The following is a 14,604-nucleotide window of genomic DNA, read 5'->3' on the forward strand; positions in this document are numbered from 1 at the left end:
CTCCCCAGAACTTCTGATGGCACAGGACAGGAACCATCCCTGAAGACAAATCATCAGGCATGAAAAGGACTGGTCAGTAGGGGGGAGAGAGATACTGATGAAGAGTGAGCTAATTAAATCAGGTGGACACAGGAGAGTGTGTTGGCAACTCTTGACTGGAGGGGGGATGGGAAGATAGAGAGAGAGGGAAGAAGGTAAAATTGGCACGAAACGAGAGACTATAAGGGCTGACTCAATAGGGGGAGAGCAAGTGGGAGAAGGGAGTAAGATGTATGTAAACCTACATGTGACAGACTGATTGGAATGGTAAATGTTCACTTGAAGCTTAATAAAAATTTAAAAAAAAAAAAAAAGATGAGCCGAGAGGGAAGACCATGCAGAACGGTATGGCAAATGAGTTTTTTGGCATTCCAAAGGGGTAATCTTGATAGATTTTCTTGAAGGACACAGGACAATCACAGGGGCTTATTATGAAGAAGTTTTAAGAAAACTGAAAACGGCATTGGTGAGAAAAAGGCCAGGAAGATTGCTCTGCGGAATTTTTTCCATCATGACACTGCACCTGCTCACCCTTTGAGGATAGCAAGGGCTGTCCTGTGAGAATTTCATTGGGAAGCCTTACCCCATCCACCCTACAGTCCTGATCTTACCCCTTTAAACTTCTTTTTGTTCCTAAAACTCAAAGAATATTTAAAAGGAACACAATGTGAGTCCCTCCAGGATGCCAAAACCAGTTTTGACACGTTATAAATCAAAGAGTGTAGAATTCTTCGGATAGGGTTAGAGAGATGGAAACTCCACCTTCAGAAGTGTATAGACATAGATGGAGGATATGTCAAGAAACAATAGCTTCACATGTTGATATTTTTAATAAAGGTTTCTATGATTTTATAGCAATACTTTTTGACTTACCCTTGTATTTAATTCCTGTATATTCTCTCATCCAAAGCACTGTCTCAGATATTCCAGTTACTCTATGCAAAACTTGAAAAGAGGGAACTATATCTTGCTAAAATTCGTCTCTGAATCTAGGGAGTATCTATGACTTGCATGTAAATGTAATAAATGTCTGTGGAACTTCATTGATCCCAGTGATGAACACCTGAGTTCCTTAGTCATCATAAGCAAATATAAAAAAAAATTTTTCTTTCGGAATTGGATAATATTCGTATTTAAGACTTCTCATCACCTGTAGCAGTGTGTGACTGTGATACCGGATAGATTCTTTCCATTCCAAGAAAAGGATTCAGGTGCTTTTCCCGCTGCAGGGGAAAGACCACTTTCGTAATAGCATTACTGATTCTTCTCCACTCTAATATCAAGCCTGGTAAAGGATGCAGTGCCTTTAATTTATTCAAAACATCCTGCCAAAGAAATAAGGTAAGATTGGACTCTTGCCCAAATTCCACAGCAAACAGAATCTCTTTTAGCTAAAGAACAGGATTTGATAAATCCTGCGTCTACAACTCAAAATCACTGTTCAGGGTTTGTTGGGAGTCGCCGTAATGATCAAACTATGACAATCATAGTTTATAAAATGCAAACGTATTAATTCGGAGTAACAGCAATTTAGATCTACCTTTCAAAAAAACAATAAAATGTCAACTTAGCAAAGTTATTGTCTCCCCACTCCTCACCCAAGAGTTCATATCCTCTCTTTTCTTTCCCTATGCGTTTTCCTCCTCCACTCCTCACATGATTAGAAATTTCCCAGTTTTTTTCTCTTCTTGTCTTGATACTTTCATGGTTTCCATACCAAGGAAATCAGAAGACATTATTTTTAAACACTTTGAATTTTCCATGCTATAAACATTCAATGAGCCATTAAGGAATAGAAATTTGTGAGGTAAAAGCTCCATTGAGATCAAATAAATGGATGTCCTACAGCATAGAGATGTGGAAACTCCCAAAGGGCAGGCAAGTCACAGCTAGTGGTAGTAGGGTCAAAATTTTACAGACTAGCACAGCCCTCCATGGCTGTGGTGGCTGTCTGTTCTACTCTTACTGTCCCATTAAAACTTCATTCAGTAAAGATATGAAATTAAGCCCTTCCTCTCTTCTTTCCCAATATTGCATATACTTTCCAGATGGGCTGTGATTAGCGACTTGACTTTGAAATTAGCAGATCAGGTCCTTAAAACAAAGCCATGAGAGGCTTACTAGTTTGGTCCGAGAACTGGAAAAAAAAAAACGTTTTACTTGTATTGGCTATTGTTTTTATTTACATTTTTAATTTCCCTGTATCTTTGCTCATGTTCATATAAGTTCATACAAACTATATAAAAAAAATATTGCACTGGAAATCCAAGAGGAGTGAATGGTAAAAATTAAATAATGTCTATAGGTCTGAGTTTAAAAACCTTTATACTGTTATAATGATAACAAGGTCACAATTACTAACTCATAAACCTGTTGCCATTGAGTCGATTCTGACTCACAGTGACCCTATAGGACAGAGTAGAACTGCCTCATGGGGTTTCCAAGGAATGGTTGGTGGATTCGAACTGCCTTTTGGTTAGCAGCCATATGTCTTAACCTGCACCACCAGGGTTCCGCTAACTCATAGTATGGTCCGAATTTTCCATGTTGGAATGTCTCCACAGTTTTGGGGAGCTAAAAAAAAAAAACCATTGCTACTGAACTAAAAATCTGTTTTTATCTGGAAAAGTTCAAATGGTGAGAGATCAGGTATGGGATCTTGATTTCATCAGTATTCTTGCAAATCAAAACGCTAAACGCAGTTGAGAGTCCGCCCTGCGACAGCACCTTCCTAGTGCTGAGCTGTTTGCCCAGCCTTAGGTTGCGCCCCTTGTCATGCCCTCTTCTGGTGGAGCCCAAAGTTTTCTTGCTGCCTTGATTTTTCATCTCTCCATTTGGCGGCAACTTCAATTCCAAAAATAAAACCTGTAAGAAATTAATGCTTCTTTAGTCAATAATCAAATCACAGGTACTGTCATTAAGAAAATATCTTAAAAATTATTTGAGAAAGCAGTCTCTGAAGTCCAACATGGGTTTCTTCTGGACAATATGGAATTATCACATTTAATAAATGATGACAGTGAGAATTTACATGCTAGGTGGGCTGCCCATAACTTAATTTAGGCACTATCAGATTAATACTAACACCAGACTTTTAAATAGTCAAGAGCACAGGTATGTTTACTCTGTGATGAGCAATTGGTGAATAAGCAACTGACAATGAGACTCTGGCAGTTCCGAGGACTGTAAAGTCTACTAAGTAACCCTTGAATTGGTAACCAACACAGCTACTCAATCATCTAAGCCCCACAGAGGGTCAACGTTGTGGACACTGTGGGAGCCTACATGGCTACTGTGTGATCACAGAATCACAGAACACTAAAGTTAGAAGGTATTCAAAAAGTCATCTAGTCCCACCACCATAAGGATGAACTCTGAGAGTGTCTGGGGACAAAAAGTTAGGAGGTTGCCAACCCAGGGGGGCAATAAACAGGGCAGGAATCCAAGCTCTGGGGCAGAGGAAGAACCAGTATAAACCTAAAACTCACTAGTTCAAATTACAGGAGTTACAACTGAGGAAATTCAGGAAACTATCTTCTATCTCTATTCCTTCATGTATATTCTATGAACGGGCTCTAGTGAACCCTGACTTATTTTCCCAGTAATAATTTTAAACATGAAAACTATTTGCATAAAAGCAAGAATTTTTTCAACATGCTGGGCTGGGGGTGAAGAAAAGGATATGCCTGAGCTTCCCTAGACCCATACTGACCAGGGCTTCAATCCAGTTTGAACCAGTTCAGTCATGGCTGACAAAGTGAAACTGGAACAGACCCAAATTTTCACAATTTGGCTGATCAGCACAGTAATCAGAATGGGAAAAATTACAAGTTGAAGCTAGACAGTAGATAAAGCCTAGATAGTACCACAAGCCTTTTCAGGAGCCTGATGTCTGAGATTGGATTATTGCCAGAACTGCAGAGAGTGACACACATTCAAAGCCACGTGGTCGGCCACCATCTTTGAAGGGGGCGCTGCTGTTTCCACTCTTTGCAAAATCTGACACACAAGAAATTTGGTTGCTAGACAACACATACGCTGCCCTTGTTTTCTAAGAGGGAGATTAAGTTTCCAGCACAGCTTTGACCCATAATTTGTCCCGTCCTCTTTACCACTCCAGTTCACCCAAACTCTGAAAATTTGGGTCTATTCTGGTTTCACTTCCTCGGCTACGACTGAACCAGGCAGATCCAGTTTGAGTCCTGGTAGTGAAAAAATACAGTTCCAGTTTGAAGTAGTGTGAATAACTGGAGTCTTAGTAAGACCTACTGTGGATGCTAATAACTTTTTTATCCAAGAATCGTATAATATAGACATGAACATATGCATACATAGGGATTAGGGCTGCCACATTTAGCAAATAAAATTACCGGATACCCAGTTAAGTTTGAATTGCATGGGTATCCTTCCTTGTTTATCTGAAACTCTAATTTAATTCAGCATCCTGTATTTCATCAGGCAACCCTAATATGGATATCAAAGAGTGTATAAACGGCAAGTTAGGAGACAGAAGGAAACTGAATAGGAAAAATGAAACATTATTAAAGTAACAATAAATCAACAATTCCGGGAAGGGAGACCTATCATCACTAAGACAACACAAAGGCCTGAAGTTACACATTTAAAAGCTTTTTTATCTCAAGTGTCTATTTTTGGTGAAGCCTTCAAAATTACTTTAAAAAACTTCACATATTAACTAACCCCTCCAGGTCTCAATTAGGAGCTGTGGTGGCCCAGTGATTAAGCACTCAATAAAAGGTCAGTAGTTCAAACCCACCAGCCACTCCATGGGAGAAAGATGTGGCAGTCAGCTTTCATAAAGATTTACAGCCTAGGAAACCCTATGGAGCAGTTCTACTGTGTCCTATACGGTCACTGTGAGTCAGAATCACCTCGATGGCAGTGGATATTGTAGGTCAATTAATACATCGGTGAAATGAGGGGGTTGAGCCAGTTGGGGGTAAGAGGCACTAATATTTATTGAGAAATTATTATGTGCCAGTCATTATTCTAGGTGATTTAACATATGTTACCACATGTAACCTTTATGACAAATCTGAAAATTTTGACAGGATCTGAGTTAAGAAACATACTCAAAGTTGCATACAAATGTGCTCAAAGTTGCGTGGCCACAAAATAGTGGAATAAGAATTAGAACCCAAAGCCTTCTAAGTTTGAAATTCTTTTTCTTTACACTAACCCTAGCTGTTTTCTAGACCACAGGTCGACAAACATTTTCTATAACGGGCTAGATAGTAAATATTTTCAGCTTTGTGGGTTTTACTGTCTCTGTTACAACTACTCACCTCTGCTGTGATAGAACAAAAGCAGCCATGGACGATATGTAAACAGGCACAGCTGTGTTCTAATGAAATTGTATTTACAAAAACCAGCAGTGGGATGGATCTGGCCTACAGTCCACAATTTGCTGACCCCTGTTCTAGACCACTGCTCCCCAATAGAACCTTCGGCAATAATGGAAATATACTATCTTTACAGTATCCAATATGGTGGCCACGAGTCACACATGGCTATTGAGCACTTGGAATGTGGCTAGCACAACTAAGAACCGAATTTATAAATTTTATGTAATTTTAACTAGTTAAAATTAGTCACCAGTGGCTACAGGCTCCTGTATTGGATGGTACGGCTCTAGATGATTAGTAATAGTGTGGACACTTCAAAGATTCAAAGTAAAATCACAAAGGATCAAATAGCAAATGCATAAAACTCCCCCTTAACCTGAGGACTTAAGAAACAAACCAATAACTTTAAAGACCTTTTGCTCTAGTCTGGAGTTAGGTCTAGGCCGATGGTTCACATGCCTTAGTGCCCATCCGAATTAAAAAGGCACCAATTTCTGCCTTCGCTCGAGACCTACTTATGCTGAAACTCAGAGATTCTATATTTTTGATAAGTTCCCTAGGTAATTTTATGTGCAATGAGCTAGATTACTGGGGACTACTGGGCTAAAGAATTCATAATAAAACACAGAAAAATACAAAAAAAAAGACCACTACTCAATTCAATACAAATGTCCCATGTAATTAAGAGAAACATAATTCCTCCTTATCTCTATCCCATGTAACTCTGTAGCTTAAAAAGACAGCTTTAAAGGGATAAATAACATTCACTGGATACTTCCTACGTGCTGAGCACTACTCTAGGTGTCTTACATTTACTTTAGCATTTATTCCTCACTATGAAGTAATTCTATAATTACCCTCACTTTACAGATGAAGAAATTGATACATAAAGAGTTGACACACTGGCCTAAGGTCCGGGATAGTAAGCGGAGGACGTGGGATTCAAACCCAAGCAGTCTGGCTCTAAGGCCGATGATCTTTACTAAGACGCTGTATCACTGAATCACATCTGGGAGGCACAGGAGCTTCAGTGTCACCTAGTGCGAGCACCGACCCTGTGCTTGTAGCTCCTCTCCAACAACCCAGCCATCCTTTGTAGGGAAGAAGGTGGGGAGAGGAGAGGACAGAACACCAAACTTTGATAATAAAAACTAGAGCAGGCTCTGTCAAAATTTATGTAGGTAATAAAAAGCTTACTTCAATTTACAAAATCAACCTCACAAAAATCTTTTTTTCATTTACATCTGAGAATAATATCTAATTTTCTATTCTTCAGAAAGGGCACTGGGGTGAGGAAGAAGCACGGATTCTACTTTCACGGATAAACAGCTATGCCGTTACACAGCCACCACTAAAGATCACTCCTTCAACAAATATTACTGAGTGACCCCTTTGTTACAGGCCACTCTCCTCATGGAGTTTATAAGAGCCTTTTTTTTTTTTTTTTAACTACTTGTGTTTTTCATAAATATAGGAAAAAAAACTTATAAATTAGATGCTAGAATATTCTATTCCCAAATAATTCTGGTTAACTGTTTAATAATCTTTGGCGTTTAGGTATACATATCTTAGGAAATATACATACGAATCATTTTTAACTCTTAAAAATTACTTTTCTAAATTCCATATTCCCATGATACAACCTCAGCAATGTCATCTGAGCTGGTGAAGGAAAAGCTGTGGCCAGCTAGTTGATAGGCCTGAGTCTCAATTGCATCCAGCTTGGCTTGCATTATGTGTTTCTGACTTTCACATTCTGCAGTACTGAACCCAATTCCATTTAGTTCTAGCAAGGCTAAACAGTACTGAGTAGGCATTTCCACTTTACGGAAAACATCTGAAAGAAAAAAAAAAAAGAAAATTAAGACATTAATTCATCAACTAAGTGACTAGATCAGCGGTATTATCCAAACATAGGTAGAATTTGTCTAGAAAAATGCAGACACACTACCCAACCATCAGGACCCTGCCCCTGAACTGCATCCCCAGAACAACAGTGAGCACGGGCCACTTTAGCACTCACTACTATTCCTGTCTATGCAGACAGTGGAAGGGGTGGCGATCTTGTGAACAGCTTAGGTTACAAGCAACCAAATTTATCACAAGACAATACTTCTGCTTTTACTCTTAGCGGGAGCAGGATCACCAGCCTTGCTTGCTGAGCTGACTACAAAGGGTCAGTTCTCTGAAATCATTTCCAGGATTCCTGTCTCCAGGGTACGTACATGCTTGCACAAAGAGCTAACTATAGAGCTTTAAGAATTTTCAGTGCTCTTCTCGAATAGTAAATGGTAATATTCCTGAAGTAAGAATCAGGGTATTTTTCTAGCTATTGACATTTCTCAGCAGAGCACACATTCTATTTCAGTTTTACCAGGAGTCCATTATAATATTCATCACAAAGATTCTCTATGAAAAGGGTGGAGTTGAGAACCACTGCACATACTATGTGCTTCTACATTCTATACGCCCCTCTTGGATACCTCTATTGCCTGTAAATATATGAAAGGCTCCGAGAAAACCTGAAACAAAGAAGACTTCTAAGTTTTGTTTTAACTGAAAGTCTCAAATTTATTTGACTTATTTGGACTAAGGGGGAGGCATGTGCTGGACTGGAGCACAGAGGCCGAACCCAACATCCATTAAAGGCTTTGCTACTCTGATACCTCAAGAGGCTCAGAGCAAGGGAATAATATTCTCTCACTTAAATTTATCAGAGGCCAGAAAGGGTAAGGCCAGGACAACTGTTTGGAGAACCTAACAGATCAGATGGATACCCGCAGCAGACCTGAGTGGGTGCTACCTGAGTGATCTCACCATGAGGAATATTTGCCCTACTGAAGGACTAACTTTTAATGACTGATATGGACTGGGAAAACGTATGGGAAGAGGGAAGTAAGCCTTCAAATGTTAAGGGTGGTCTGCAGTGCACTGAGTTTCTCTTCATATATGGCCTTTCTGGCCAAAAATAATTGGTGGGGCCACAGTCCTCCCTGTGATTGGTCTAAGTTATCCACCTTGCAGGGACTGGTCGATTTGCTGTGCAAATATTGGAATATAAAACCACCTAATAGGATGAATGACTTGCAAGGATTTGTTGGTTTGTGGTTCTGCCAGGAAGGCCGAGCCTTGAAATTGACAAGGAGCTTGCTTACATAAGCCTGGAGACAGAGGAGAAATTCATGACATGTGGGACCCATGAGTTGGAATCGACTCGATGGCAATGGGTTTGTGTTTTTTTTTTTTTAGTTTGGGACCCATGAGGTATAAGGAACTAGGGCCAGGACAGGAACAGTCAGAGCAGTACAAAGTCAGAGGGGCAGGGAGCCAGGATGGATCCATAGTCAGTAGGAAGGAGCGAGGTTGTCATGAAAATAAGTCCTGTAGCAAAGAGACTGAAGGGATAAAGATCCTTGAAATGGCAACAGGAGGAAAGCTGAGTCTCAGACTTCTGCTCTGAGCCAAAACTTTAAGAAAGGCTAACATGGTCCTTAGGCGTAGTAGCCAGCAGGGGCAGGAGCAAAACTTTTCTAGAGGAAGGCTTCCCCCAGGTTAGGCCTACAGGGCTCCATAGATTAAATCCATATGAAGGCATACAGAGTAAGAAAAACTACAAGAGAGCAAAAAAGTGTGAATGAGACCCCACAGAAACAAATTTAGCCCCCCCCCCCCCCGCCAAGAATTGCAGCTGTGGAATCATTAGACTCATAATAAGTCAACAGGAAGTATTTACAAAATCGAAGGGTTTCACTACAGAGTCCAGGGTAGGATGGCAGTATATGCACCTGCTCAGCCCCGCCCTCCACACACACACACACACACACACACACACACACACACACAAGCAGAGACTGGCAGAACCAACTTTGTCAGAACTCTGGAAGTCAGTGAAAGGGTTACAACAACAAAGTAGATGCTGAATTGATGAAAAGATAATATCTAAGCAGTAAGAAAGCTTTGGTTTTCTGCTTGCCTGCTCCTCACCCCCCCTTGACTTGGCATGGCAATCTCACAGCCGTGGCAACCCACGGTCCCCTCTGTTTACAGACGACATGGCTACCTTTAAGTACTGGAACAGTCCCCTCACAAACAGATCGAAAGCATGGCACTCTGAAGGCAGCCGTGCCCGGTTCTGTTTGTACTGTCTGGGGCTGCTCTGGGGCCGCAATAACAGAGGCGACTATTTTGCAATACAGACCATCTCATTTGGAAAACCAAAAATATTTACTATCTGGCCCTTTAAAGAAAAATGTTTGTCAACCCTGGCACCAGACAATTCAACAGTACCAAACCCAGTGCCGTCGAGTCAAAACCGACTCAAACCAACCCTGTAGGACAGAGCGGAGCTGCCCCGTGGAGTTTCCAAGGAGCACCTGGCGGATGTGAACTGCCGACCTCTTGGTTAGCAGGTGTAGCACTTAACCACTGCGCCACCAGGGTTTCCAATTCAAAGGTAGGATCCGAATAAAATGTGTAATTTACCCGTTTGTGACAAATAGGGGATCCATGTATAACCATCCCCAGTGTGTAACATCATAAAAATGCCAGATACACTGTGTTTTACCTTGAAGATTTTCCTTCTGCAACAAAGAATTGAGTTGATTCATCGCGTTGAAGACGAGAACGGACTCTACAGATGCTCTGTACCGGCCCGAGTGCTCGGCGCTGGCGTTCAGCCCCAGGCTCTGAATTCCGTGGCCCGTCTCCATTCCTTCCAGGAGCGGAAGCCCGTGAGGAAAAACGCTGGTGACTATGCTGTGAAGAGTCGGCTCCTTAGAATCTGGGTCTAATAACCAGCATGCCACCTGAATTGGATTGTAATATGAATACTGCAGCCTTAAATGGGAAAAGAGAAGCTCATTTTTCTAATCTCACTTATTTTCACTTAACACTTATTCAGTGGTCTTCCCAGGAGAAGAGACAGAAAGGATAATTACAATAGTATTCTTTTTTGTGTGTGTATCAAATTACAGCAGTGGTCTTCAAGGGTGGAAAGTTACAATTTTCCGTTACCACAAGGCTTCTGCTGAACCAAGTACCTCTCAGCTAACTAAAACCATGTGTCTGAAAATGCACATTGACTCTTCTCCACGAAGGCTGATTTTAGCTAAGCTACTTTTTTACTGTAATAAAATGGGGCCCATATAGTTGAAGGTTTGTGTAGTTCTTTCACCATCAGAAGCAGTGAGGCGTACATGTTTTACCACAAAAAGTTCATACCCAGAGTTTCAGAAAACCTCTAGGCTTTCCCCTCAGATGAGGGCTTGTCGCCAGGACCGTCCAACTGGTCATTTGATTGCTATTTTTAGCTTCCTGGTGAGACTAGAAGACGTGTAGTTTTAATACTATATCTAGGAAATAGGGAAGTGGATTTAGAATAAGCAAATCTAAGCCTAGTTCATATTTCTGACAATTACTATATGACTCAGTTATTTCTTCTGTGACTTAAAAATGAAGATTGATAATAAGGTATAGGATAAGGCAGTCTCATATAAAATTTGGCAAACGTCTCTTATGAAGGTGGGATTTTATAAATTAATAGCTTATCGCCTTATATCAAAGGTGTTATGACTAATAAAACCAAGTATGAAATATTTCAAGGAGTTTAAGACAAACGGTGCTACACAAATCTCAGATGTTACTGTAGTTTTAATGAGAGGCTCAGATTATTCTCGTTTTGGACTCCAGAGAATCGAAATTAAGTGACAATTTTTATATCCAGGAAATATTAGCTTAGAAACTATATGGAATTTATCTGATACTGTCTTTGAAAATCTTTGCAAAAGAAAAGCTAAAGAAACAAAAAACTATCCCATTGTTATTGACTATATTGATAACAACTACCAAATAGCAACATTTCTCAACTCTAAATTAATACTCCGTATCTCATGCATTCAGTGTCAACAGGGGAAAAAAGTGGCATTTTTATCCCTTTGAGGACTATGATATTAAAAAAAATTATAAAAACGTATTATACTATTAAGTGTATACTGTTGTTGTTGCTGTGTGCCATTGAGTCAATTCCAACTCACAGCAACCCTATATGACGGAGTAGAAGGGCCCCATAGGGTTTTCTAGGCTATAATCTTTGAGAGCAGATCACCAGGTCTTTTCTCCAACAGAGATGCTGGATGGGTTCAAACTATCAACCTTTCGGTCATCAGTCGAATGCTTAATCGTTGTGCCACCAGGGCTCCCTATTAAGTGTGCATACGGTGTACCGTAGTTTACTACTATTACATAGGAACATTCTCAGGGGCCATTAAGGTGACATACCGCTATGCCAAATGGTCCCTAACGACTATCCCTTTTGACTTCTTATATCCACCTACTTTTCCTATTTTCTGCCTCCACTCTCACAAATATTTGAAACATTCTGCATCATATACCTAAATCTAACAGCTCTCCTTTCACTTCTAATTTACCATGGGCCAGGAAACATACAGCTTATGACCAGAATAAAAATTTTTTAAATCTTTGAAGATGAAGAGCTAGATGGTGCCTGGCTACCACTACTGAATGTTCTGATCAGGAACATAATAAATGAATTCTGACAAAAAAGGGTTAAAAATGTGGAACGGGACTTCAAATTTTTAAAGAATCCAGACTTACTGGATTACTGAGGCTGGAGAGGTCCCCAAGGCTATGGCCCTGAGTTGTTCTTCAAACCCTGAACTGAAACTATCCCCTAAGTCACCTTTAAACTAGCTAACAGTTTAGCCCAAAGAGTAAAGAGTGTCACCCCTGAGTATTATATCTCTTTAAAAAATAGAAATTATCTATATAAGACCAAAGGGTCAACAGCTATTTTAAAGCACGATAAGGTTGAGGAGCAGGGAAATTAGGTAAACAGAAGTAAAACAACTAGAACAGAAATAACGAGAATGTTGACACAATGTGAAGACTGCAGACAATGTCTAGAAGCTGTGGGACAGGGATGGGTTTTGCTGTGTGTATTTTCACCAAAAACAAAATAAAGATCTCTGAGGAAAGGCATGAACTTTAGGGTTTGGAATTTGTGACACCTCTCTTAATCTACATAGAGGCATTTGTGCGTGGTTTTCTGTTCTGATCACTGGATAAAAGAATGACTGAAAGATTTAAACTGTATTACTGGAGCTAAATGAATACCAAGTCATTTGGGAATTAGCCCTCAACGCTAATAATTTGTTTGTTTGTTTGTTTAAGTAAAAATTAAATACGATATGGGACCTTTGGATCTTCATAACCTTGTTCCAGGGAAATGCCACAAGACTGAAGAAGAATTTTATAGCTCTGGATGAAGTCGTAGACGATAGCACAACGTTCTTTATCAGAATTCTTTTCCAAGCAGGACTGAAGATGCCACATCCTGTCTTTCACAGTCAGGCCTGGATCCAGAGAAGGCGGTGCCAAACTAGCACTGATTTCTATAAAATAAATTTTAAGGCAAAGCGACATGCATTCATTTCAAGCAGCAACCTTTAGTGGACAGACTGAAAAAGACTCAGAGGCCTTAGGTTCTGGTTCGATGTGACCACTAATTCAACGTGTTCCTACCCAGGTCCTACCAGCTACCTAGACAGAAGTGCTTCATAATCTAAAAATTATTGTTTGGGCCAGATGATTTATAACGCTCTACTTAATCATGACTGTTGTTGCTGTGTGCGGCTGAGTTGGCTGACTCACAGCAGCCCTGTGTGACAGAGTAGGCTGCCCCATAGAGTTTGCAAGCTGAAATCTTCACGGGAGCAGATGGCTAGATCTTTTCTCCCACGGAGCACCTGGTGAGTTTGAACCGCCAACCTTTCGGTTAGTAGCTGAGCACCTAACCATTGCGCCACCAGGGCAGAAGAAAAAATCTACATATCGAGAGTTCTAAAGATAAAATTACATTCCCTACTTAAAGACAGGAAAGATATTTTGAAATGAATGTTTAAGGAACTCCTTTTAAAGGGGCATTTAGGATGAACACTTAATGCTACATCTAAAATAAAACTAGAAGTACGAGTAATTGCTCACCCTAACATATCTTCTGCAAAACAACTAAAGATATTTCATGCTTACTCAGCAACAGACACTATATAGCATCCTTGAAAATGTTCCTTTATTAATTTTGCTCCTGTCTAAAACCAATCAATCATCCAGATAACCAACAGCCATCGTCGGATCACACGGTCTTTCCAGACCATCTCTTTTCAGTTACAAAGATGTCTCCAAGGCTGCACGATTCAGCTCCTGTGAGCTCTAGGTCATCACTGCCTCTAGATGGGTTCCAAATCCAGCCAGGGAGAGAAAAAGACGAAGAAGAAACTGCTACGATCCCATCTTCAAAAGCAAACTCTAGGGTGGCCAGGGACCCCTGAGGCTCCGCTGCCCCTCAGAAAAGAAAACAAGAGTATTCGCAGCCCTGTGCGGCAGGCAGCGGAGAGAGACAGTGCAGCTTTTTAAAACATTTCTTCTAGTTAATATATGCAATCATGTACACAGCTAGCAGGTCTCCAAAATGAGCTTTTTTTTTTTAATCCTACAAATAAACTCTAGGTAAATATCAGGAAATTATTCTCAAAAGCCAAGATCACTACCCTAGTAGAGATTACATTAACATTACGTAGTGACTTAGCCAAAGAGCAATTACTCACCAGAATGATTTTGTTCCTTCTGTAATGAAAAATAATAGGCATCGCTTCCACCCCAGCACACGGCCAGTCCAACCACCAAGGCATCCTCGTGGTCCTTAACGGGAAATCCATCCTCTCTAATGGGGGTTTCCTGAAGTAAACTTACTACGTAAATTAAAAAGTGAAATAGTCAGGTCTCTAAAACTAAAGCCATTAAATTGATCGTTAAAACAATGAAAATAAAACTGTATTTGACAAATACTCAAAACTTCATGAACAAATTCATTCATAAACATAGAAATTTAAGACATCTGATCGAACTTCTGATTTCTACAACAGTCTGGCAGACTGACTACAGGTATTCCTTCCCCATGGTCCAGAATCCAGAGCTCATGACAACACAGGAATATACATGGCATCCTTTGACCAAAAGGTCCAACTGTCTCACAACTCGCATTAACATTCAGTGCAGAGTCCATGGCTATCGCTGAAGGCCCAGGTTCTACTTGAGGCAAGTCTTAGAAAATGTGGCTGATGCACAGGCTGAAAATACATTGCCTGTGTGCTACGTAATTTTGTGACTATATAACTGAAAAAAG

General features: G+C 40.3%; 1 protein-coding gene across 3 annotated transcripts in view; it reads right to left on the reverse strand.

Annotated features, from left to right (window-relative positions):
• The window catches only part of POLQ (DNA polymerase theta), a 115,165-nt gene that overhangs the window by 41,784 nt on the left and 58,777 nt on the right, over positions 1 to 14,604 (reverse strand). For 2 of the 3 annotated variants that reach the window (XM_049877546.1, XM_049877555.1), the window contains 6 exons: positions 14,027 to 14,170; positions 12,618 to 12,814; positions 9,970 to 10,210; positions 7,049 to 7,242; positions 2,767 to 2,904; positions 1,190 to 1,364 (listed from right to left, as the gene is read on the reverse strand). In XM_049877546.1, the coding sequence (XP_049733503.1) occupies positions 1,190 to 1,364; positions 2,767 to 2,904; positions 7,049 to 7,242; positions 9,970 to 10,210; positions 12,618 to 12,814; positions 14,027 to 14,170 (1,089 nt within the window). The remainder of the gene's footprint in view (positions 1 to 1,189; positions 1,365 to 2,766; positions 2,905 to 7,048; positions 7,243 to 9,969; positions 10,211 to 12,617; positions 12,815 to 14,026; positions 14,171 to 14,604) is intronic. The other variant, XM_049877564.1, reaches the window with a different exon arrangement.

The sequence above is a fragment of the Elephas maximus genome, chromosome 1 (genome assembly GCF_024166365.1).
Source record: "Elephas maximus indicus isolate mEleMax1 chromosome 1, mEleMax1 primary haplotype, whole genome shotgun sequence".
Classification (NCBI taxonomy): domain Eukaryota; kingdom Metazoa; phylum Chordata; class Mammalia; order Proboscidea; family Elephantidae; genus Elephas; species Elephas maximus.